At 40.7% G+C, this 23,579-nt stretch overlaps 1 protein-coding gene and 1 non-coding gene across 2 annotated transcripts in view; both read right to left on the bottom strand.

Moving 5' to 3' along the window:
* Positions 1–23,579, bottom strand: part of LOC126214892 (ectopic P granules protein 5 homolog) — a 388,516-nt gene that overhangs the window by 248,480 nt on the left and 116,457 nt on the right. The window contains exons 13-16 of the mRNA XM_049941536.1: positions 17,326–17,652; positions 13,118–13,521; positions 4,655–4,798; positions 1,167–1,344 (exon numbers count right to left, since the gene is read on the bottom strand). Of these exons, the coding sequence (XP_049797493.1) occupies positions 1,167–1,344; positions 4,655–4,798; positions 13,118–13,521; positions 17,326–17,652 (1,053 nt within the window). The remainder of the gene's footprint in view (positions 1–1,166; positions 1,345–4,654; positions 4,799–13,117; positions 13,522–17,325; positions 17,653–23,579) is intronic.
* On the bottom strand, positions 655–729 carry Trnas-uga (transfer RNA serine (anticodon UGA)). Its single transcript has one exon. It is a non-coding gene; the product is annotated as a tRNA-Ser (tRNA).

The following is a 23,579-nucleotide window of genomic DNA, read 5'->3' as shown; positions in this document are numbered from 1 at the left end:
GTCATGTGTGTGTGAGTTGTGTATGTTCTATTTCTGACAAAGGTCTTGTTGGCCAAAAGCTGTTTTTCCGACAGTCTCTCAGTTGTGCCTATCTGCAACTCAGCATCTCCGCTGTATGGTGAGTAGGAACTATCCTTTTCGTAGTATTGTTTTTTGCAACCAAGTTTTCTTTGACTTAAAACTCCACTAACAACAAGAGAAAAGCTGGTTAACTTCAGAACATGTCAAACAAAAAGGAATAAACCCCAATGACCACTAATGAGGCATTAAAAAAACATCAGGTCTAAAACACACTTGTAAGACACTCATGAGGAAAAGATAGATAATAATTGATATTAGATCCCGTGATTATATTACTCTCAGATCACCAATAAACACTGAAAAAAAAAAAAAAGGGAACTGGCAGACAGCTGAACGTAAGACAGAAATTATGGAATGCAAGTGTGTCTACAAAGTTTTAGGAATCAGTATTAAGTGCAAAATCTAGAGATACCCTTCAGCCCAATACATACCACTAAGATAGGGGTTGTGAACACAAGTTCAGACTAACTACAGGCATTTGAGCAATCATTCTGCTTGTTCTCTACTGGTAAATGGGAGGGGAAGGAATACTAACATGTGGTATAATGAAACTTCCTGGCAGATTAAAACTGTGTGCCGGGCCGAGACTCGAACTCGGGACCTTTGCCTTTCACGGGCAAATGCTCTACCAACTGAGCTACCCAAGCACGACTCACGCCCCGTCCTCACAGCTTTACTTCTGCCAGTACCTCGTCTCCTACCTTCCAAACTTTACAGAAGCTCTCCTGCGAAACTTGCAGAGCTAGCACTCCTGGTATAATGCTATGTACTCTCTTCTGTGCACTTCACAATGGTTTTCAGCAACATGCTTGCAGAATGTGTATGTAAGCAAGCTGTTACTGATTGCTCCAAATAGAAATTATGTCCAAGTCATCCTGAACTCTCCCACCATCAATGAGTCAATGACAAAACTTTCAGGAACACTACACTGTCATCAGTAAAGTGTCGCAAATTGCTGCCTACCTTATCGGACAAATGGCTTACGTAAATGGAGAACACAAGAGGTCCAAACACACTGCTTGGGTGCAGTCCTGGTCAAACATATGTGTCTGATGAAAACAGAGGGCTACATCTGTGGAACACACCTGGTGTAGATCAGCCAGAATGCCGACGGCCACATCGCGGGCATCCGGGTAGAAGAAGGCGCAGCGTAGAACGATGTCAGCCACGTAGACGGCACCCGACTCCCGTGTCCAGTCTGGGAGCTGTGCCATGCTCAGCAGCCACAGCCGCACCAGTTCCCGGGGGCTCGCCAGGCTGTACCTGTGTGAGAAAGGAAGGACCTCAACATGTAGTGCTGCAAGCTGTCACTGTGTGTGAGTACGAGATAGCTGCCTCTGGAACTGATATATCTGCCTGATATACCGTATTTACTCGAATCTAAGCTTCACTCGAATCTAAGCTGCACCTGAAAAATGTGACTCGAAATCAAGGAAAAAAAATTTTTCCAAATCTAAGCCGCACCTGAAATGTGAGACTCGAAATTCAAGGGGAGAGAAACGTTTTAGACCGCACCTCCAAACCGAAACAAAGTTGGTCCATTGTAATATGAGACACAATTTATGTCGAATGAATGATGATACAGCTACAGTAGTTTGGTTCGTGTGGTAAGCTTAGCATTTAAGCTTTACCAGATAGTCATTGCTATGCGTCAGGCGCTACGTCCGTATTTATACGGGCACACTTCCTTTTTCACGTGCTTCATCTGGTTTGAATTGATTGCTTATTTTTCTTTGATCTGGTAAGTGCTGTTCTCTTTGTTATAGGTGTTTCCGTCACTCTAAGCTCAAAATGCATTATTGTACTGTGTCGTGCATTGTTTGTCGCATTCTGATGATGAGTGTTTACGACAAGTTGCCGTTCACGGCATGGCTTGCTTTTGTGCGCGCTACCGCCGCTTAAAAAGAGAGAGAGAGAGAGAGAGAGAGAGAGAGAGAGAGAGAGAGAGAGAGAGAGAGAGGGAGAGAGAGAGGGGGGGGAATTGTCTCATTAGCGAAACAATGGCAAGAGACTGCTAGTTGTTGTTACTTACACTGCTGCTTTCTTTGATAATGATCAACAAGAACCAAATAATAGACTGCGTATGATAGATTTCTGAACGAAAGTTTAGCAAAAATTTTTCTCCGTTTGAAAATCTTTGCAGACGCCTCTTTAGTATATAACATTCTGCACAGAAATTAGAGTCATCTTAGATTTAAAAATCTAGTCAGTTACCGTGCTTCATTTCTGACTATCACTGTTCAGCAAAAGAATAATACAAATATAAAAATGACATGATATGATATTCTTCCGCGTTTGCTGTTGCCTCACTCTAGTTTCGTAGTTTATTAGGCAGACAGAATTTAAATGAGATAGCACAAAACACGAAGGAATACATGGAAAAATGTTTACATTCGTATTATTCTTATGGTGAAGAGGATACTGCATGTGATTCACAATTCATAAAAGTTCCTATTAGCAACCATCTCTTGTCATAGGTAGGAAAAAATTCAAAACGTAGAGTTGGCCATATTGACAACCATCCCAAACAGTCTTGCCAGTCGGATTTTCATAGTACATTGAAAGGCTGCTACATTCAAAGATGAACAATACGGACTTTGTATTTACTTCGTTGGATAATGTATGAATAGGCAGTGGTCGAAACTTGGGGCGGAGAAAAAAGCTCGTCTTCCACCGTTTTCTTTCTCTCTCTCTCTCTCTCTCTCTCTCTCTCTCTCTCTTTTTTTTTTTTTTTAAATGATGCAGAGGTTTTGGCACCAGTATTTATCTTTGTGCCTGCAAAGCATGCCTGTATAGCGCTACATATATTCGACATCAGAAGTTAGTTGTGGCGGCACCTACCAACATTTTTCAGAACTTCCGCTTACTTTGCACTCGATTCTAAGCCGCAGGCTGTTTTTTGGATTACAAAAACTGGAAAAAAAGTGCGGCTTCAATTCGAGTAAATATGGTACTAACCAATTCCCTCAGCACTTTATGATTTAATTCAATTGCACTCCATTATGGTTGTTTTGATTCTGTTGTTAACCACCGTATACCCCCTTTTCGAGACAATATTTACTCTGGCCAACTGATGTTTCAAGTCTGCTGCCATCTGTGACAGAATTCACACTTTTAATTTCTTGTCCCTTAACTTTAATTCCCTTATCAAATTTATTATCGGTTTGCTTTACTGCTTGTTCAGTATACAGATTTGTAGAACATCAGCAACAGGTTACAACCGCGTCTCACTCCCTTCTTAACCACTGCTCCCCTTTCTCATACTTCAACTCTTACACACAGTCCAATACATTAATGTGACCACCAACTATGTTCATCGTCAACAAGCAATAACCACTGACGTACGGTAGGTGGCAGCACTAGCAGTGGAGGGCGCATAAAGTGTGTCGGAGGGGCACAGAAAACAGTGCAGTCGTTGTCGCAATGTGAAAACGGAGCGATTTATCTGACATTCCAAAAGACATTATCACTGGCTTTTGGGCCGTGGGTGAAAGCATTTCTAAAATGGCTAAGTCTGTAAACTGTTTGTGTGCCACAGCGATTAAAGTATACCCCACATGCCAAAATGGTGCTATTGGCAACTTTGGTGCACCACGGGCCATAGATGACAGGGGTGAACAATGGCCGTGCAGATGTCTATGGTCAAACAGATGGGCAATTATTGAACAACTGACTGCCCCGATGAACTAAGGGGCTACCAACAGCGTCTCCTCAAAGAGTGCTCGGTGAGCACTGCTGCATATGGGCCTCGGCAGCATGCACCTGGTTCACGCACCCATGCTGACTGCTTTTCTTCGCCTTTTCAGATTAATCATATTTTATCCACTGGACAGATGGCAGTTGGCATGTATGGCATGAAATGTATAACAGCAAACACCCTGTAACAGGTATGGTTTGGGGAATGTTTTTGTGGAATTCTCTGCACGATCTCATCATTCAGAAGGGCACAGAGGATCAACATAAGTATGTATCTATCGTCGGGGATCGTGTCCACTAGTACATGCAGTTTGCTTTCCCTTGGCTCAAAGGCATCTACCAGCAGGACAATGCAACATGTCACACAGCTTGCAGTGCTTGTGCATGGTTCAAAGAGCACTAGTTTAATGTACTCCTCTGGCCACAAAAGCCCCTGGCTTTAACCCCAACTGGGAATTTGTGGGGCCATCACGATACGGTTGCTCACAATATGGATTCTCAACTGAGAAATCTAGTGCAGCTGGTCACAGCACAGGAGTTGGCAAGACTCCACATTCTTGTTGGTAAGTTCCAGAACCTCACTGAAACTCTTCCTGCATGTCTCGCAGTGGTGTGTGCTGCAAAAGGGTGGTAATTCATGCTTTTGACAGATGGTCACATTAATGTGACCAGGTAGTGGAACTGCAGTCTGAATTCTATCCGTGTTGTAAATAACGTTTTGCTCCCCGTATTTTGTCTCTGCTACCTCTGGAATTTCAAATGCTGTAGTTCAGTCAACACTGTCACAAATTTTTTATACATCTAGAGATGCTATAAATGCAGGTTTGATAAAAGCCATATGAAATAAAAAGCTGAAACAAATAAATGCAGTGAATACCTGCGGTAGTTCTCCAGCTGACACTGCACCATGTTCCCGAACATCCTAAGCACTGGTCCAGGGAACTCGGGGGCAATCAGGTTCTTGGCCATCTTCATGTAAGTCCTATCTGCTGTCAGGAGTGACATCAGAATGGCAGAGTATCTGAAACAAAACAGTAGCACAGTGATTAGCTGTAAGCAAATACTAGTGAAACTGTCGAGATACCTTCAATTTTGTAGTTCAGTTTGTTTGCTGATGAGTGTATCTGGTTAGTTAGTTGTATGTTCCACGGGCCATTTGTGCTGTTAATTGTAAAGGTATTCATCAAGTCATTTTACATTCATATTACACATTAATATGTAACTACTAATACACACTTATCATTTATTTATTTTAATTCCTCCCAACTGATTTTACACAATACATGAATAGAAATTCTTCTGTGTGACAGAAGAAGTTTCCAAGAAGAAACATTTCTACTTTGTTTTCAAACTTCACTTTGCTATCTCTCAGACGTATTCTATATACATATCAATAAAAATAATCAATTTTTGACAATACAGTGTAATTGGATAAACAAAAAAATCTACTCACCAAGTGGTGGCAGGAGAAGACAAAAAAGAGGTTTTGTGTATGCAAGCTTTCAGGGCCATAGGCTCCTCCTCCTGGCAAAAGAGTTGAAGGGGAACTGGAAAGGTTTAGCATGAGGGCTAGAGGTCGGAAAAGTCACACAGAACCCCTGATCCCCTCTTCCTTCCCCTTCAACCCTCCTGCCAGAAGAAGGACTCATTTTTGTATGTGTGTTCTCCTGCCCCCACTTGGTGGGTAGATTTTTTACCTAGATATTTTATATAATTGCGTAAGTGACCAAAAATTTCAGTGCCAGCATTGTGCACCACCTCTTGTGATAAAGACAACCTTTTGCCTTCTAGTATTGTGATTATGTAAATCATTGGTCCTTCCAAACTGTAGTGAATTATTTACAATGAACTTTATGAATAAATACACCATGAAGCAGTAGTCAGAGTGTGTAACTCCTTACACAGACTCCTAGAAGACAATTGTGAGTGAGCACTACATATCATTCTTCCAGCAAGTTTAAAGATGAGTTAACCAAGAACATTATTCATTGGGCAAAAATATACAAAATATGTTATTTAGTTGGTTTGTCTCTCCCCAAGGTTTTCAATGATTGGGAGTGCAAATGTGGCTGAACTGTGTTTTTCGGAGTTCAGAATTTTTTTTTTTTTTTCCAGTTTATATTCTCATAAATATGGACACCTAAGAATTTAAAATTTTCTACACCAGTTATTATTTCCTCACTAATCACTAGTGTAGTACTCCTAGACGTGCGGAATTTGAATTGAGAGGGGGAAAGAAATAAATCACTCATAGTGATTTTTGAGTTTTCCTCTGCATCGCTGACAGACTTTACGTATTCAGCATCCTGGTTGCACTGACAACCCCATTTTGAAATGTTTTGATGACCTACAATTGTCATCTTCAGGAGCTTCATGTGAGCTTGCTGCATGTTCTAAGATCAGGCTGTGTGCAGTTGTTAGCACCAGAGTTTGAGCCCTTGTGCCCACTACAGGTCCCTTGCCTGTGGTGTGTACAGAAAATCCAAATATACTGACGTCTGTTTCCACATCTCAAGCCGTCACTACCCGTCACAAAGAAATGTCATGCTGAGGTCTCTAATTAGCCAAACTCTCACACTGTTGAACACAGAGATGTGACATCTACCCATTATGTACCAACGGAGTGATTAGTCAGATCAACAAAATAAATGGATTATTCAGCCACCAAAAACAAAGACACAGGTGAGGTATAAATCAATTAAGGAGTGAAACATGGATCTCCTATATGATCACCTTTTTTAGCATTTATATTGATGATGTCTTTAAAAACTGGAAATCATTTGTTATCCTGGAATTAAATAAACATACAAATCTAAGATACTTACGTTTTCAGATGATAAAGCAGTAACACAAGAAAGTAAACATGGCCTCCAGACAGTAGTATGTTGGTCATGCCTAGCACAAACAAAAAATAATCTTGAAGTCTCACATGAGAAAAGCTATTGCAGTTTGAGGGAAATACATCAAAGATAGTGATATTTCAAACCATGGTAGTGATATTCTTCATAATTTTTAGGAGAAGGACAATGACTCCAGTGATGAAAATAACAAGAAGGAGGTGAGAAAAAATTTTGTTATACATTGCACATATGCTTTCTTATTCAATACACACACTGTAAGCGAAGGTATAACCACAGGAGAAAAGAATATCAACTACGTCAGATTTCCTGATGACGTTGCACTGCTTGGAGATAAAACAATCTCTCTTCAAAGATTATTATCCAGAGTTGAAGAAGAATTGCACGAGTACACAATGAAAATTAACACAAAGAAAACTGAGCTGATGAGAGTATGTGACAAAGAAGATGTGTGAAAACAACAGAAAGTCAGGCTGAACAGGATGCAGAGTACATATATTTGAGAACCAGCTAATTAATCACTGGATGAGTGAAAATTAAGTAAGATCTAGAAGAGCAATCTCAAAGCAAGTTCTCCAGAAAAAGAAATGCTTTTTAAGTTTACAAAATGGAGGTGCAATTAAGGAAAATGTTGACCTCTCTCAGGTGTCGGGTATTCTGCCACATGTCAACATCATTCTACTGCAAGCCAGCAACTGTTACCACCCACCACAAAAGAATGGAGTTCTGAAGACACGGCCACAGGGCACACATGTTGTCACATGTAGATAGCTTAGCAGCAGAAACAGAACATATATGGCCACTGTTCTGCAAGGATGGATACATGGCCAAAGAGATTCAGAAGGCACTTCAGTCACTCTAACACATGATACAAAGAAGATCAAGATGAAACAAAGACTGTAGTATATCTACCCCATGCGAGGTCTGTTTTCACCAAAGTCAGCAGGATTCTCAGGGAGCACAACATCAAGTGTGTGCAGAATGAGATTTTCACTCTGCAGTGGAGTGTGCACTGATATGAAACTTCCTTCTAGGAAGCTTCATATCAAGTGTGCATTCTGTCCACCTACTGAGATCAGGAGACTATTGTAGAATGTAAACGATGACATAGGACCACAAAAACCAGGAACTTATCAATACCTTGCCAATGTGGAGTGTCATACATTGGCCTAGCAACCAGGACAGTGGAAATCAGATGCAATGAACATCAGAGGCACACACGACTAAGAAAGGCTACTAAATCAACTGTTGCTGAGCACTGTCCAGCACTCAATCGTTCCATGACCTATGACGAAACAAGGATTTGGCACAGACCCCCAGATATTGGGACGCTGTTATAAGAGAGTCTAGAGACATAAAGGTGATGGAAAACCAGAACCATGACACTGTGTACCAACCCCAGAAGGATCCTGCACTGGAATTGCTGAACATGCAACAGGGGCAGCAGAAGCACTCCACATAAACAAGAACTGATGTTGTAGGCAGAACAACTGGCACACCAAACTGAAGCAGAATGCTAAACATTGTGTCTAGTGGGTGGAGACCACAGAAGGAACATCCAGAACAACTCTGGACTGAAAATCGAATGTCTAAATGCCAGCGAGTGCACCAGAACAAAGATGGAGCACCTAAGCACGGGTCCAGTGCGCACAGACTGCACAGGAAATGCCTAGAACCAACCACGGAGGGGAATGTCGCAAATATAAATACTGGACCAATTCAACATGAAGAAGAGTCTCAGGTTGCACCTGATGAAGATAATGAGTTACATTACCATAATATCATAGAAGAATGACACAGATATCTGGCAAGATACCTGACTCCTCAAAGATGTCAACAGACTGCTGGGAAAGATTGGAAAATTACAAGGAAAAGGTTAGTTAAGTATTTTGTGTGGAGTGTTTTTTTCTATGGATGTGAAAGCAGACACTGAAGAAGAGAGAAAACTGAAGCATTTAAGATGTGGTTCTGGAGGAGAATGTAGAAAAAAAAAATGGGCGGATAAAGTGAAGTACAGTAAAGTACTTGAGAGTGTAAAGAAACCTAGAACTCTCCCAAATCTGTAAAAAGTGGGAGGACAGAAGAAAATATGAAGTAAAAGAATAAAAATGCTGGATGAAGTGAAAAGAGGAAGACACACTACAAATCAGTTGGCCTCAAACAGGACCAAACCCGCAAAAGCCACAACACTTTATAATGATGACTATCCACCATTAAGCCACATGTCAGGAAAAAAAAATCATGTTCTCAGAGACATTTGTGTAAACACTATCTCCCAGCATATGTAACAAGAGTGTAACATGCATTAGTCTCTACTCCTCTGCATTTACAGGCAATAACGGGGCTCGATTTCCAGTGGATAACTTAACATTGTAATCCTCACTTTGTGGCTTTTAACTCTTATTGGACACAAAGGAACTTCTGTAACAACAGATTAAAATTATCTAATAGTCCTCAAAACCAAACAATAACAATTCTTGACGGAAATTAACCTGTCGTGGGCACAAGGACACAAACTCAGTGGTAAGTGGCAGTGTGACGCTAGCAACTGCTCACTACCTGATTTGCGGCCACACAATGAGCTCACTGAAAGCCACCACTCTGAGAAGACAGTCAGCCTTCAAAATAAGAAATTGTCAGTCAGCCAGGAGGCTGAATATGTAACGTCTGTCAATAATTTTATTATTATTTCTCATGACCCCATGAAGACAGAACTTACTCAGATCCACATGCACTACACCAATGATAAGTGTGACACATGGTGAGGAAATAACTAGTGTGAAAAATTCAAAATTCTTAGGTGCCAATACTGACAAGAATTTAAACTAGAATAAACACATTTTGGATCTCCTAAAACAACTTAGTTCAGCATTTTTGCAGTTCAAACCATTGCAAATCTTATGAAGTGACAAATCAGTAAGTTGACATATTCTGCATATTTTCAATCAATGATGTCATATGGAATAATGTTCCAGTGTAACTCAATTTAAGTTAGAAAGTTATCATTGCTCAAAAACATGCTATAAGTATAATATGAGGAGCTCACCCACAATCATCTTGTAGACCTATGTTTAAAAAGAGTTGGGCATTCTGACAACAAATTCACAGTATATTTATCACTTCATGAAGTTTGTTGTAAATAATCCACTGTAGTTCAAAAGGAACAATGATGTGCATAATTTCAACACCAGAAAAATAAGCTTTTATTATTTCACATTTAGGCTGACTTTTGTTTGGCCTAAAAGTGGTACACAATGCTGCCACCAAAGTTTTGATCATTTACCCAATGATATAAAATGCCTGACAGACAGCAAAGTTTGAAGACAAACTGAAATGTTTTCCCCTTGACAACCCCTTATATTCTGTATAAGAATTTCTGTCTAAGTGAAATATAAAAGTTGGGTGTTAGGAATAACAACAAAGATAAAAAGTCAGTTCTCAGCAGCCCAAAACAGCCTCTATTTGGTTTATTTTACCAGCCTGAACAGTTTAAACTGTCATCCCGAAAATTAAAGTAGGCTCAAATCATTGGTAAGCCAACAGCAAAGTAAGAATCGGATGGTAGTGTCCTACAAATAACTGGCAAAAAATACATATGTAAAACAAGTACATTAAAAACATGTACTGATTGAACAGAAGTAGTGTAACAGCTTTGTTCAAATAAATGTAAAATAGCTAAGCTTCCAAACCACAACATACGTTTGTTACAAAATCAATAACCAGTCCCACATCACAAAAAATTTATGATATGTGCAATGACTAGCAAATGACTAACTGTCAAATTACAAATTGTATATAGTTTATGTGATGAAAGTCAACCAACATACTGGTGCCATGAAGAGCATTAATCATGCCCATTTACAAAATGAGAGAGCTAGTGTACATAGTACCTTAATTAAGTATGCAACAGTAGGAGTACAAGCAAATGATATAAAATGATTAACTTAAGGATTGAAACAGACCATTAAAACATGGACTGAGTGTTAAGCAAACTGATACATATTTATAAAAAAAGTCATCATTATGCAAAGGGAGCCAAAAAAATGGCAGGTAAACTAATCAAATTTTATCATCAAGTGATGGTGGCACCATGCCAATGGAGAAGCAGCGATATATTGAAGAGTTTAGTATGCTGGACACAAGGCCAGCTGCAGGACATGCGTTAACATGAAACACAAAAAAGTGAGCTGCAGACGGGCTTAGATGGCGAGGATTGTGACCGTCAACCCCAAGGCATGCGAGAGGCTCCAGGGTGTGTTTACAACTTGACTTGGTGGGTGGAAACATTCCTGCAGCTCGCCCAGGTGTTAAAGAAAGTCTAGTGTGTGAAAGCTAGCAAACCTTCCTAGGCATGTTGGCAAGTCAGCATTTGACAGTTACACAATAAACTGAGATGTAGTTCATGGCTATACCAAGAAAGCACTTAAAAGTGAATAATCAATGAAAAAGGAAAAGCAATTTATCAATGTCACAAATCCAATCTGTATTTTTATTGCAGGCCTAGATTTCAGCTATTGAATAACTACATTCAGTACATTTAAATCAAGTGATATAGGCCCATCAAGCTCTTCGCCCCACAAGTTATTATAAGGCTTCAGGGCATATGCTGCCAGATTCTAACTGAGGCTGTGCAATGTACATCCAAAAGATGTATAATAAAATGTGCAGTCAAAAGACTGACAAGCCTATATGACTCAATTTCAGTTCATTGATGGTACCTATTCAATGGCTGAAAAGAAAGAAAAAAAGAAAGAAAGAAAGAAAGATTGGATTTGTGACCGATTGTTGTAATTCCTTTCCCTTTTTGAAATTTACTACAGTCACTGCACAAAAACGGAATCAAACTTGGTTAAAAGATCAGTGTTACTTAAAAGCCATTCATACATACTAGACAGAAACAATACAATGAATTACTTAAAAATCTGTGACCAAGCCAGTTTTGAATGTGTAATCAGGTACAACAAAAGTTTGGCATAAAGTAGTTTGTTGTGAATTATTTAAGAGAGAGGCTATACAATCGAAAATCAGTGCGAGTTGATCATTCAGCAAGAGTTAAGATGGGACTGTTTATAAATTTCAACCTCTTCTACAAGATTCATTTTGCACCCTTTGCCAACTATATGCAAAATTTCCATATTAAGAAAGGTGGGCAGGGAGAATGTGTGTTAAGACGTTCTGTGAAAGTTGACTTATGAGAATTTGTAAGTGGATAGTATTTAGCTGCATTTACATATATGAATGAATCCCTTGAACCTAACATGACCCATTCTACACTTACAGCTACATCTACCTACACACTCTGCAAGCCACCATATGTTGCGTGGTGGAGGGTACCCTACGCCACTACTACTCATTTTCTCTCTTGTTCCACTCGCAAATAGAGCGAGGGAAAAATTACTGTCTATATGCTTCTGTATGAGGCCTAATTTCTTGCATCTTATCTTTGTGGTCCTTGTGCATAATGTATGTTGGTGGCAGTAGAATAGTTCTGCAGCAGCTTCAAACACAGGTTCTCTAAATTTTTTCAATAGTGATCCTCGAAAAGACAGTCACCTTGCCTGCAGGGATTTTCATTTGAGTTCTCAAAGCATCTCTGTAATACCTATGTGTTGATCGAACCTACTGGTAACCAACTAGCAGCCCACCTCTGAATTTTTTCGATGTCTTCCTTCAATTTGACCTGGTACAAATTCCAGTACACTAGAATAGGTTGCACCAGCATCCTATATGCAGTCTCCTCTACAGGTGAAGCACTCTTCCCTAAAATTTTCCCAATAAACCAAAGTTTACCATTCATCTTCCCTACCACAGTTTTTATATGCTTGTTCCACCTCATATCGCTTTGCAATGTTACGCACAGATATTTAAATGACTTGACTGTGTCAAGTAGGATACTAGCAATACTGTATCGAAACATTACAGGTTGGTTTTTCCTACCCATCTGTGTTAACTTACCTTTTTCTACATTAATATCTAGCTGCCATTCATCACAACAACTAGAAATTTTGTCTAAGTCACCCTGTATCCTCCTACAGTCGCTAAACTTCGACACCTTACAGTATACTATGACATCATCATCAAACAGTGGCAGATTGTCACTCACACTGCCCGCCAGATCATTTATGTATATAGAAAATAGTAACGGTCCTATCACACTTTCCTAGGGCACTCCTGAAGATTCTACCTTCTTTGTGATTAATCTCACGAATTAGCAATGCTATAAGAAACTAACCATTGTTCGACAATGTCACTAGATCCTTGGGCAAAAACCAAGCCAGGGACTTGACAGTTCATGCAAAATATTTCACACCAGACAATTTTATGTCTGCAGTTTTCTTCACTTTGAACCCATTTAAATCTGACTACTAAGATACTCGTGCTACATTTCAATCTGATACAAATCGGACCAAAATGTGTACAGAGGGCTATATAACATACACCAAGATAAAGCAGCAAATGCATCATATGCTCAGCTGTGTCACCTGTCGCTCTTGAGCAGCACGCTGTCTGCACAGTCGAGCATGAGCGGAATGACGAGCTCGAGGGCGGCGGCCACCTGCTCGTGGCGGCCGTGGATGGCGGCGAGGGCGTGTAGTGCTGGCAACCCCCTCTCGGCCACCAGCGGCGGGCTGTGGCCCCAGCCCGACCCCAGCACCGACGCCAGCAGTGCCACCGGATGCCGCGGCGTCGGGCCGCCAGGTGCCGCATCGTCGTCTGCACTGCGGGGCGGTGCGGCGGAGGCGGGGTCTGCCATCGCGGTCCACACGGCGTGGCGTGGCTGGTCGAGGGCGTGTAGGCGGAGTCGTGCCAGCATCTCCCAAGCCCACAGCGAGAGTGCGTGCTCGTGCGACTGGGGGGGTGTCCGCTGCACCACCAGGCTTGACACCTGTCCCAAGAAAACTTGTTGCTTTACGAAATAAAAAGGAGTAATTTAAAAAATTTTAAATACCTAGACCACAATTTTTTTTGTTTATCAATTAAGCCACTGTACCTAGTTTTGGCTGCTTTTTACAACCTTCTTCAGATCATCCAAACAGGAAAAAGGTGGTGAATGTGCAGTAAAGTCCCAAACATCATGGTGAATGAGCTACGTTGTAAACCACAATCTCGCAAATGATGGTGGTAAGGAAGGCAAATGGCCAGTTGCATTAGTACAAATAGTTTCAAAAGTCCATTATTTGCAGTTGTACAGCAGCTATTATAGTGAGACAGTATATGAAACAGTAACAAGAATTGTCAGGTGTTCCATAGGAGTGATCTAGCTTGGTGCTTCAAATAGTCGTCTTTATTAAATTTGCACAGGCTGAAGAGTAAAAGTGAAACGTCGTAAGTCCAAAATCTGTCTGGCGTGATGTGCAATATCTAACGAAACTAACTTGGTTTTGACATGTCGCGCCAAACTGGTTGGGCTTCTGATGTTTCACTTATAGACTTCAATTTGTGCAAATTTTATATGGCAAGCTGGAAGATCTTTACAATTCTCATTACTGATGCATATACTGTTCTCACTATAGTAGCTGCTGTACAATTGCAAATAATGGGTTTTTGGTGCTATTTTCACCAATGCAACTGGCCATTTGCCTTCCTTACTGCCATCATCTTGCCAGATTATGGTTTACAAACTGGTTCATTCACCATGATGTTTGTGATTACATAATGACTTAGTCTTGTCAGCCCACAATACGAATGCATGTAACTGCATGATTACAGTTAATGATGATAGTTTTTGCTGCATATTCACTCCTTCTTTACAGTTTGCACAATCTGGAAGTAATTGTAGAAAACAAACGAAACTAGTTTTCATGCTTTAATTGTTTAAGGAAAAACATTTGTAGTCTAAGCATTAACACAATTTTAAGTTAAGCAAAAAATTATTTCATCAATTATATTACGGCCGCCATCCCTGACAATGTTCAATGTGTTTTGAATTCTTTTATTTCTTTCTATTGTGCGAATCTCATCATTTTGTTTCAGAAATTGAAGTTGTGTGGAATTATGGTATAATTAACAAATGGCTCACATTATACTTAACATAAATAATTCAGAAAGTTAATGCTTTTTCAACTTGGGCAGAGGGGTGGGAGAAGGAACCACTGTTGGACATTCAAGGTGCAATATTAGGTCCACTGTTGCTCCTTACTTACTGTCGTTGCAGAAACAACAGCACGTAACTGACTCAGCATTAATTTGCCATGTGGATGTGAAAGTAATGCTGTCAGAATCCATAGTTTATTGTTTGTGACATACCTCTCATGTCGGAAAGTACTTCTTGAATCAAGGCTTAGTTGATGAAATGCTGTGTGTTCCACAAGACATTCTTTTCAGTAATAAAATAAGCTGTAAATTGATTTTGAATATCTGATGATTTTCAATTTCCTGCCTAATGCCTAATGGCAACACGTTATGAGAGTTGCCTTTACTAATTTACGGCTTACCATTACATCACACTTTGTGTCATTTGTTACTGATAAAATAAAGGCAGCTAAGAAACTGACCAAGTATTTTTGCTAAGAGTGAACATTTAAAGGCAGTGTCATGAAAAAAGAGAAGAATAGAGATTTTGCTTGAAGGTATGTGTCCATTCCATAACTTTTTACAACTTCATAAAAGTGTAACTCGACAACACTTCCTCAAATCACTTCATTCAACTTCAGAGAAAAGAGCAGATTTACCTTTGAGACCATGCTTCTGTCTGTGATCTGACCACAGTCAGTCATTGATTACAGTCTGCAGCTCGTGGTCTCACGGTCGCGTTCTCGCTTCCCGAGCACGGGGTCCCGGGTTCAATTCCTGGCACGGTCAGGGATTTTCACCTGCCTCGAGATGACTGGGTGTTTGTGCTGTCCTCATCATTTTATCATCATTCATGAAAGTGGCAAGATTGGGCTGAGCAAAGGTTGGGAATTTATACAGACGCTGATAACCACACAGTTGAATGCCCCACATTTTAATCACCATCATCATCATATTTGTCATAAATAATATATCTCTTTTTCCAACAAACAGCTCAGTTCATACATACAATACCAGGAACAAAAATGATCTGCACAAGGACTTAAAAGCACTTACTTTACTTCAAAAAGGGGTCCACTACTCAGGAACACTCATCTTCAATAATTTGCCAGCAAACATAAAAAATTTAGTTACAAATAAAGATCAGTTTAAAAGGAGCCTGAAAGACTTACTAGTGGCCAACTCCTTCTACTCCATTGACGAATTTTTTAATAGAAACAAATGATGTATTGTATATACTCATACTATTAGTATTGTTATTTCAGCCTTTTTTAAAAAAAATGGGGGGGGGGGTCCTCTTATTAGATAAAGAGCAGAGCTCAAAACTAGCAGTGACAGTTTCTATTACATGTTTTTGTGTCACACACACCCTTCCTCTATAAGTAAGCTGTTGCCCTTCCCTTGTTTTATGTATAGAACGAGATTCCACATTTTATAGGTCAATAATACTAAAGTAAAAATGGCAGTCAGTCAATGTTGTAATTCTATTTACTAGTAATAAATGGCGCTATTACCAGTTTAGAACCAACAGAATCATCTTCAGCTGACTGCCAACATTTAAAATTACATAATTCTGCACAGGTGATGTTTGCTGATTGTGGTGAAGATTCCTCCAGTTGGTGGTTCCACAATAGCTCCTGCATCTTTTTACTGCACTGCAGACTGTTTTTAAAGAAATATATATTTCTCCAAATGTCAGGCAACATATAACAATTTCCTGGACATTGAACACACAAATAATGCATAATCCTCCTCCCCCAGCACGCCACGTGCACACGCACGCGCGCACCTATTTCTGTGTGGCCAAAATACTATTGGTCAAACTCTGACTCGTACAATTTGCAAAGTTAAAATTTTAGATGAAACTAAAACATTTGTGAGACAGCGGATGGACTCTCCCCATTATTATTCAATTGCATTTTGGTGAAAGTGGTTCACAACTGGAGAAAAATAACAAAAGACAAATGAAAAATAATATTAACCTTGGAAGAAAGAGAGAACCTTGAAATTCTCTACTTAGCTTTTACTGATGATTTAGCTATCTTAACAAAGAACCTACAAGATGCAACAAAACAGATAAACATTCTCCAAGAGGTAGCAAAAAAACTAGGTTACAAATTTTGTTTGAAAAAACTGTAACATGACTAATGCTATAGATGCACCAAAATATATGGAGTCAAAGCACAGAAAAATAAAGAAAATTTCAGAATTTAAATACTTGCGAGAAATAATCCAGCTAAATGGTCTCAACAAAGCATCTTACTTAATCAGAACTATAAAAATGGAAGTAACATTCCTCTTAACAAAGGATACATACAATAAAACATAATTATTTATTAACACAAAATGGAGGCATTACAATGTGGCAGTTAAAATTGGGTGTCTTTATGTTTCAGAATGCCTCACCGTGAAAACAGCCAAACAGCTAAATAATATGGAGAAGAAAGAATAAGAATAATTTGAAATGCTTTGGATCCAAAGTACTATCTGATCAGATCACGTATTCACACATAATCTGCTCAGCGCCCTCAGTTAAGGCAGCGGCACTCCTACCTATGACAATTAAGTTATCCATTTGCTGCTCCAAACTGAGTCACTAACCAGATAGACAGCTAGCAAATGCAGACACGGAGCCCCGCACACAGTGTGCCCAACGACGTCCACTCCCGGCACTGACCTGTTTGACGCCCTCGGCTATGACGGCGGCGCCTCCACCCACGACGGCCCCGACTGTACCCCCGGACGGTGGACCCGCCCGAGCCTCGTGCCGATCGCAGGCCTCGACAACGAGTGAGGCGGCACGCCTGTGCACCTCCAGGGGCAGCACCAGCTCGCGGCCACCCGGCGCCAGCCCCCAGTCGAGGCCGGCGAGCACCAGACGGGCCAGCTGGTTTTCGGGAGTGGCGAGAGGGCGGTGCAGCAGCCACTCCGACAGCAATGACAGATCGGCGTCTGCCGGCCGCCACTGGCGCAGCGGCAGCTCCCGGAACAGGTACAGGCTCATCTGACGGGAGGACAGCGGAGACAGGGAAGATTAATCACACGGTGTAAGCTTTCTTGGCAGGGTGGTTCTGCTACGGTGATGATACTTCCGTAGTACAGAAACACGGTGCAGAGAAGCTGGACACCTTCCTGATATATCTAGACAGTTGAAAATCCAATTTATTACCGAGATTGAGAACAATGGCCGACTGAATTTTTTGGATGCGTCTGCCATCGAGTGACGGGATGGGACGTTCGGACCACTGGGTATACAAAAAAGCCACACTTACTGACTGTTACCTTCACAAAGATGCTAACCACATACCCAGACAATAAAGAGGTATGATTAAAATCTTGGTAGATAGGGAAGACAAAATTCAGGAACAAACTTATTTTTAAGGATGAGGGCGAAAACCTATGGTCAATATTCAAGAAGATTCAAGAGAATCGGCATCAACGAGGAACAACGGCTGCCCAAGGGGAAAGTTTTCCCTCCATTCATTAGTTATATTACAGATAGCACTGGAAAAGTGATGTGCAGAGATGGTGTGGAAACAGTCTTCAGACCTACCAGGAAGATAAAAGGACGTCGAAGTTCAGCAAAATATGTAAGATATCCTTTGGCTACGGCAAGTGCTTATAAAATTCCTTGTAGTTGTGGTCTGGTTTATACTGGTACTGCAAAAAGAAATGTGAACACAAGAGGAATTGCCGCCTGAGACATATGGATATATTGGCCATAATGGAACACATTCACCAAGAGGGTGATTATGAAATAAAATTCAGTGAGGCAAGTATCATATCGAAAACGTCGCATTATCATGTGCACATGTACAGAGAGGCAATTGAGATTTATAAATACTGTAATAATTTTGACACAAACAAGGAAGGCGTTTAATTAGATACAATTTGGATGTCAATGTTGAAACGTACGAATGACAACTGATTACTTTCAATCGAAAAAGTTGGCGTTACCACAGGCAGTGGACTGTCGTACCCTCTACACTGCCCCTATATTCAGCACTCCCTCAAGTTACTGTTGTAGATCACTGCTTTACATAGTCTGTGATGAAATGTCAGGAAAAAGTTTTATATGTCAACCATGGCCCAGATGTTTCAAGTGAAGGGAAGATTAGGGTTCATCTTCTCATTTAGAATTCACATAATTCATCAGATTTCAAATTCTAGGAAATTTACCACAATTTTCTGTACCTTCACCACCTGTCAATGACGAAATATGTGTTAATGCATTTGCATTGCCTAATAGCTCACCTTCTGCAAAAATCTAATTTTTCAGGAAAAATGAAATACTGTTTAGCGATTCATATACGGATGAAACTTTACAAATGTCACAAGCTGTGTGTTAATTTCCAAACAGCAGTTGATAATCCATAAATTGATAATTATGTATGTGAGTGTTCGCTTAATGTCAAATTTCGTGATTCTATGTCAATGGGACCTATAGGTTTTGATAAGAAAGTTTGGAAGTAGCAAAATATGTGAGATAAATGGCCGTATCTTTTCATTGTATTGACTTAGAAGCTTACATTTATTACACGACCAAGAGACGTTAGACCTTACTATCCGACATAAATTTCAACTTGATATGCACCTGAGGAAAAGGGTTTGTAACAGACAGACAGACAGACGTCTAGGACCCATACCAAACAGGTCTAGCAGGGGATACTGAATGGATACAGAGAAGGGTAGCACTAATGGTCTCTTTTTCGTATGACTCATGGAAGAGTTTCACAGAAATGAAAAAACGAACTGACATACGCTTTAAGACACATGCCAATAAGGGATACTTACAAAGTTTCAAAAATCAGTATTAACCCTTATTTGACATACTGAGGTTTAGCATACCCCAAGCCCACATTTTGTTATGTAAACCTGAGAATATTTGGTCTATGGTGCCATCTGCTAAGACTTTGATACTACCACCAAAACTAAAACCAGAGCATCACACTGGAAGCTTCAAACCGTCTATGGCAGCCGTGTACAATCGACCGGGGTTGCCTACCCCCATGTGACAAATAAGGCCGAGTGTGTGAAATTTAAATGCCTTACTTCAAGTATATTTTGGAGTGACCGTGAATAATAAAGTGAGTGTAGTATGTTTTAACATGTCTAATTTTTTTGTACAATAGATAATACTTTATTCAAGTAATTAGCTGGTGTATAATCTGCAAACTTGATGGCAATCTATTACTTAGAGAATTTATGTCCTGATGTCGTACTGCCATACACAGAGGAGAGGTACGCCATAAGTACGCTCTGACAACACAACAGACGCAACATGTTGGAAGCAACAATGGCTGCCCATGCTACCACCATCCAGTTTGCAATGAGCACAGCTAAGTTATCTGGGACAGGTACTTATGTTACAGACAGGTAAATTTGATTGAAATTCTTTCATTTCATTGTTATGAACATGTTTCCTCTATTTTCTAGTCAAAATCATGTGAAATTAGGTTTAAACAATAAAAACTTTACTTACTTGGATAATATCAGAATTTGCACTTTTTCAAGATACTCCTTCTTTTTATTTCCAGAGTAAATATCTTTTTTTTAGATTGTTCAGTAATGCACTATTTTTTTCCTTGTAGAATTATACCTTGAGCAAACTCAGTTAAATTTTTATAAATTTATATGAAATCATAAAAAGTTATGATTCTTTTAAAAATGGGTGCTTTAATCAATTATTTTGGTACTTGAATTTGTAATCTCATGTTTTAGTAACGTGATCCATAAAAGTTCAAAAAGTAAGCTTTTGAGAAGTAATAAAAATTTTTTCAAGTAAAAATCTTCACTTCATTTTTTGTTATACCAATTATTGTCGGTGGTGTGTATTCCACCCCAGTGTGTCAAGCACATCACTCCACAGAAATGTGTCAAGTTAGGGAGGGTTGAGTGAAGACTGTAGAGATTTTCTTCTATCCCTACATCTCATTCCCATAGTGACTCTGAAGATAAGTTTGGACTAATTACAGCATGTAAACAGGTATTTAAGCGGTCATTTTTCCCACACTCCATACAGGAGCAGAATGAGAAGAAACCATAGCATACGGTATTGTGACTCACTACACTTCAGGGTAGCTACCGCTTGAACATTATTACTTCACATAATATTTTGTCTGTATACATTTTGGCCATCTTCAGAGTGAGCCAGCAGACTGAAGCTACAACACTTGCTACATTCTTTACAACTCTCGTGTTGTGTCACTGCCCGTGCAGCTACAGATACCCAAGTGCCCAAGACGATGATTGGCAGCAAAGAAGTGTGCATTAAGTTAAATCTGTGGCTATGCAGACAATCAATGTTGGCATAATTATATATCATTATGAGCTGCACTGTAATGCTTTAATAAAGTTACAGAGATGTCACTACAATGTACCTCATCAGAATGCTTCAATACCCCAGCACGGATTGACTACATATCCACAGATCCAGTTTATGCACACTTCTCTGCCACCCATCAACATCACTGGCACTTGCCGCACTCTGCTACTCAACTCACTGTGGATCACACTGTTGCTGTCACTCTTCTCGCTCACCGACACTGCCGAACATGTCCGGACTCAGAAACGGAGGCAGAGTTGAGGGGAAGCCCACTCGCCTGCCGCCATCTTGGAGTACCTTGCAGTCGAGGTGCTCCAGTTAGCCGACACCACAGACTGCGACAAGAAGACAGAGGAGGAGCAGTGCTACCACTGCCAGAAGTTTGGTCACGTCACTGTGTACAAAGCGCACACGAGGGCACGACACGTGCGGCTGTACTAAGACACGCAACATCGCACTGACGTGTGTCAAATGCAGTGGTACACACACGGTTAATTACTGTGGCCACAGCTACATCGAGAGCTGGAGCTGCGAAAAGAAGAAAAGGTGAAGAAGATGGGCCATCTGCGAGACCGCCAGTAGAGATGTGGTGGCTGCTAGTGGATCGGAGAGAGTTGCACCGACAGCCATCCCCGCCTCCCGCACCCAAAAGGTGGAAGCGAGTAGTGCTGCCACAAAAACGTAGCCACCAATGTAAACAATGGCTGCCCTCAAAGCCACTGTGGCGGCAAAACGGCTGTTTCGAAGGCAGGAGTCGAAGTCCGCCTCCAGCTGTAGCAGCTTTGGGAGAAGCTGAAGGTCACCAAGAAGAGACAGACCCCTCTGCACCATCTACCCTTCCACAACACCATGCAGACAGTTGCCTCCATGGCCACTGCAGAGATGCAGGAAGTGCAGGAAGGCATGGAGTTGGCACCAGATGATGATGATGATGATGATGATGATGAAGAAGAAGAAGAAGAAGAAGCTGCCTTAGCCGCCCTCTCCCCAGAGAAGTCAGTGGCTACACAGCAGACCACTCACAAAACTTTCTGTGCCCAGGTGTCAGCAGCATCACCAAAGCCACTCAAGCACATGCTTCAGTGCCGACACCAGATTGCGCGCGCATCCCAGATGGGTACAGTGGGATGGTGACACTGGAGAAGATCTCCTTGTCTGCCCAGTACAACACCTACCCTCACATTCACAATCCCTACCTTTTTGCTCCTCCTGACGAACGTAAACCTCCCCTCTCCCATATACCCCATGTCTCTTCACCCAGGGCCAACTAGTGATGCACGCTGTTGTCCTGTGGGAAGAACTGAGACACATAAATGCTGTTCCAGTGTTCCCTTTCAAATACTGGGATCACAATGTCCATTCCACTTCACACTGGACATTCAGCCAGAAGAAGAAGAAGAAGTGGAGGACCTAGCAGTATGCAATATCATTCTGCCAGGTCCCCCAACTTCATAATTACTAACCGCTAACTTGCTAGCAAATACTCCCTTTTTCAAGGAAGTTATTGGACAGGAGTTTTTTTTTTTTTAATTGGACTTACCAAGTAATGATACTAGCTCCTATCAAAGTAGTCTACTTGGTTATCTGTATACAGTTGCCAATGTTTCTGTAGGTCTTGACTTTAGCAAGGAACTTTTCAACTGCAATGCCTGTAAGCTCATTTGTCACATCCCACTGGATGTCTGCAATATTTTGATGACGCTTTCCATTCTGTCGTCTTTTCACTCATGGAAACAAGAAAAAATCACAATGTGAGAAGCCAGGCAAACACAGTGGCTGTACTATGGCAATAGCAGAATGTCTGGCCAGATACTCAGTAATAGATAATGCAGTATGGAACCTTGCAACATCATTCACTGAGAATCAGTCCTGAGAATGCCACAAATCAGGTTGGCAACACTGAACTGCTTGTCATAAACGTTCCAAGACTTCAATGTATAAAGTATGGTTGACTGTTTCACGTGGAAGAAAATACTCATGGTGGACTAATCGTTTACTATCAAAGAATGCGATCAACACTTTTGTTCTTCAAGGTCGGTGATCCAGGACTCCGCCATTCAGCACTTTGACGCTTCTTGTGAGAGTCGTACTGGTAGCACCAACTTTGATGCCCAGTAATAATCTTTGACGGAACTGTGGGATCACATCTGGCTTTATTGAGTAGTTCAGAAATACTTCAGCTTTCCTCTTTCTGATCACCTGTTAACATGTGAGGGACGAGTTTTACATGAAGTGTCCATTTCCCTAAATCTTCGCATAAACTCTTATGACACACATCACAATTCAAATTAAGTTGTTCTGATATTGCATGCAGTTACATGATGGTCTTCTTGCAACAACTGTCTTACAGACTCTACATTTGCATCAGTATGAGCTGTAAATGGGTGACAAGCTCTGGAATCGTCTTGCACTGAATCTCTGCCTTCACAAAACCTATTGTGCCATTCGAAAACACGACTTCTTGAAAATGCCTCCCCTGCATATGCTTGCTTAATCATTGTCCACGGTTCACAAGGGATTTTCCCGAACTTGACACAAAACTCAATGTTCACTCTTTGCTCACAATCAGCGTCCACTGTGTCACTATAACTAATGTGCCAAGAACC

Source organism: Schistocerca nitens, chromosome 12 (assembly GCF_023898315.1).
Source record: "Schistocerca nitens isolate TAMUIC-IGC-003100 chromosome 12, iqSchNite1.1, whole genome shotgun sequence".
Lineage (NCBI taxonomy): Eukaryota > Metazoa > Arthropoda > Insecta > Orthoptera > Acrididae > Schistocerca > Schistocerca nitens.
This window is presented reverse-complemented; position numbering and strand designations above follow the sequence as displayed.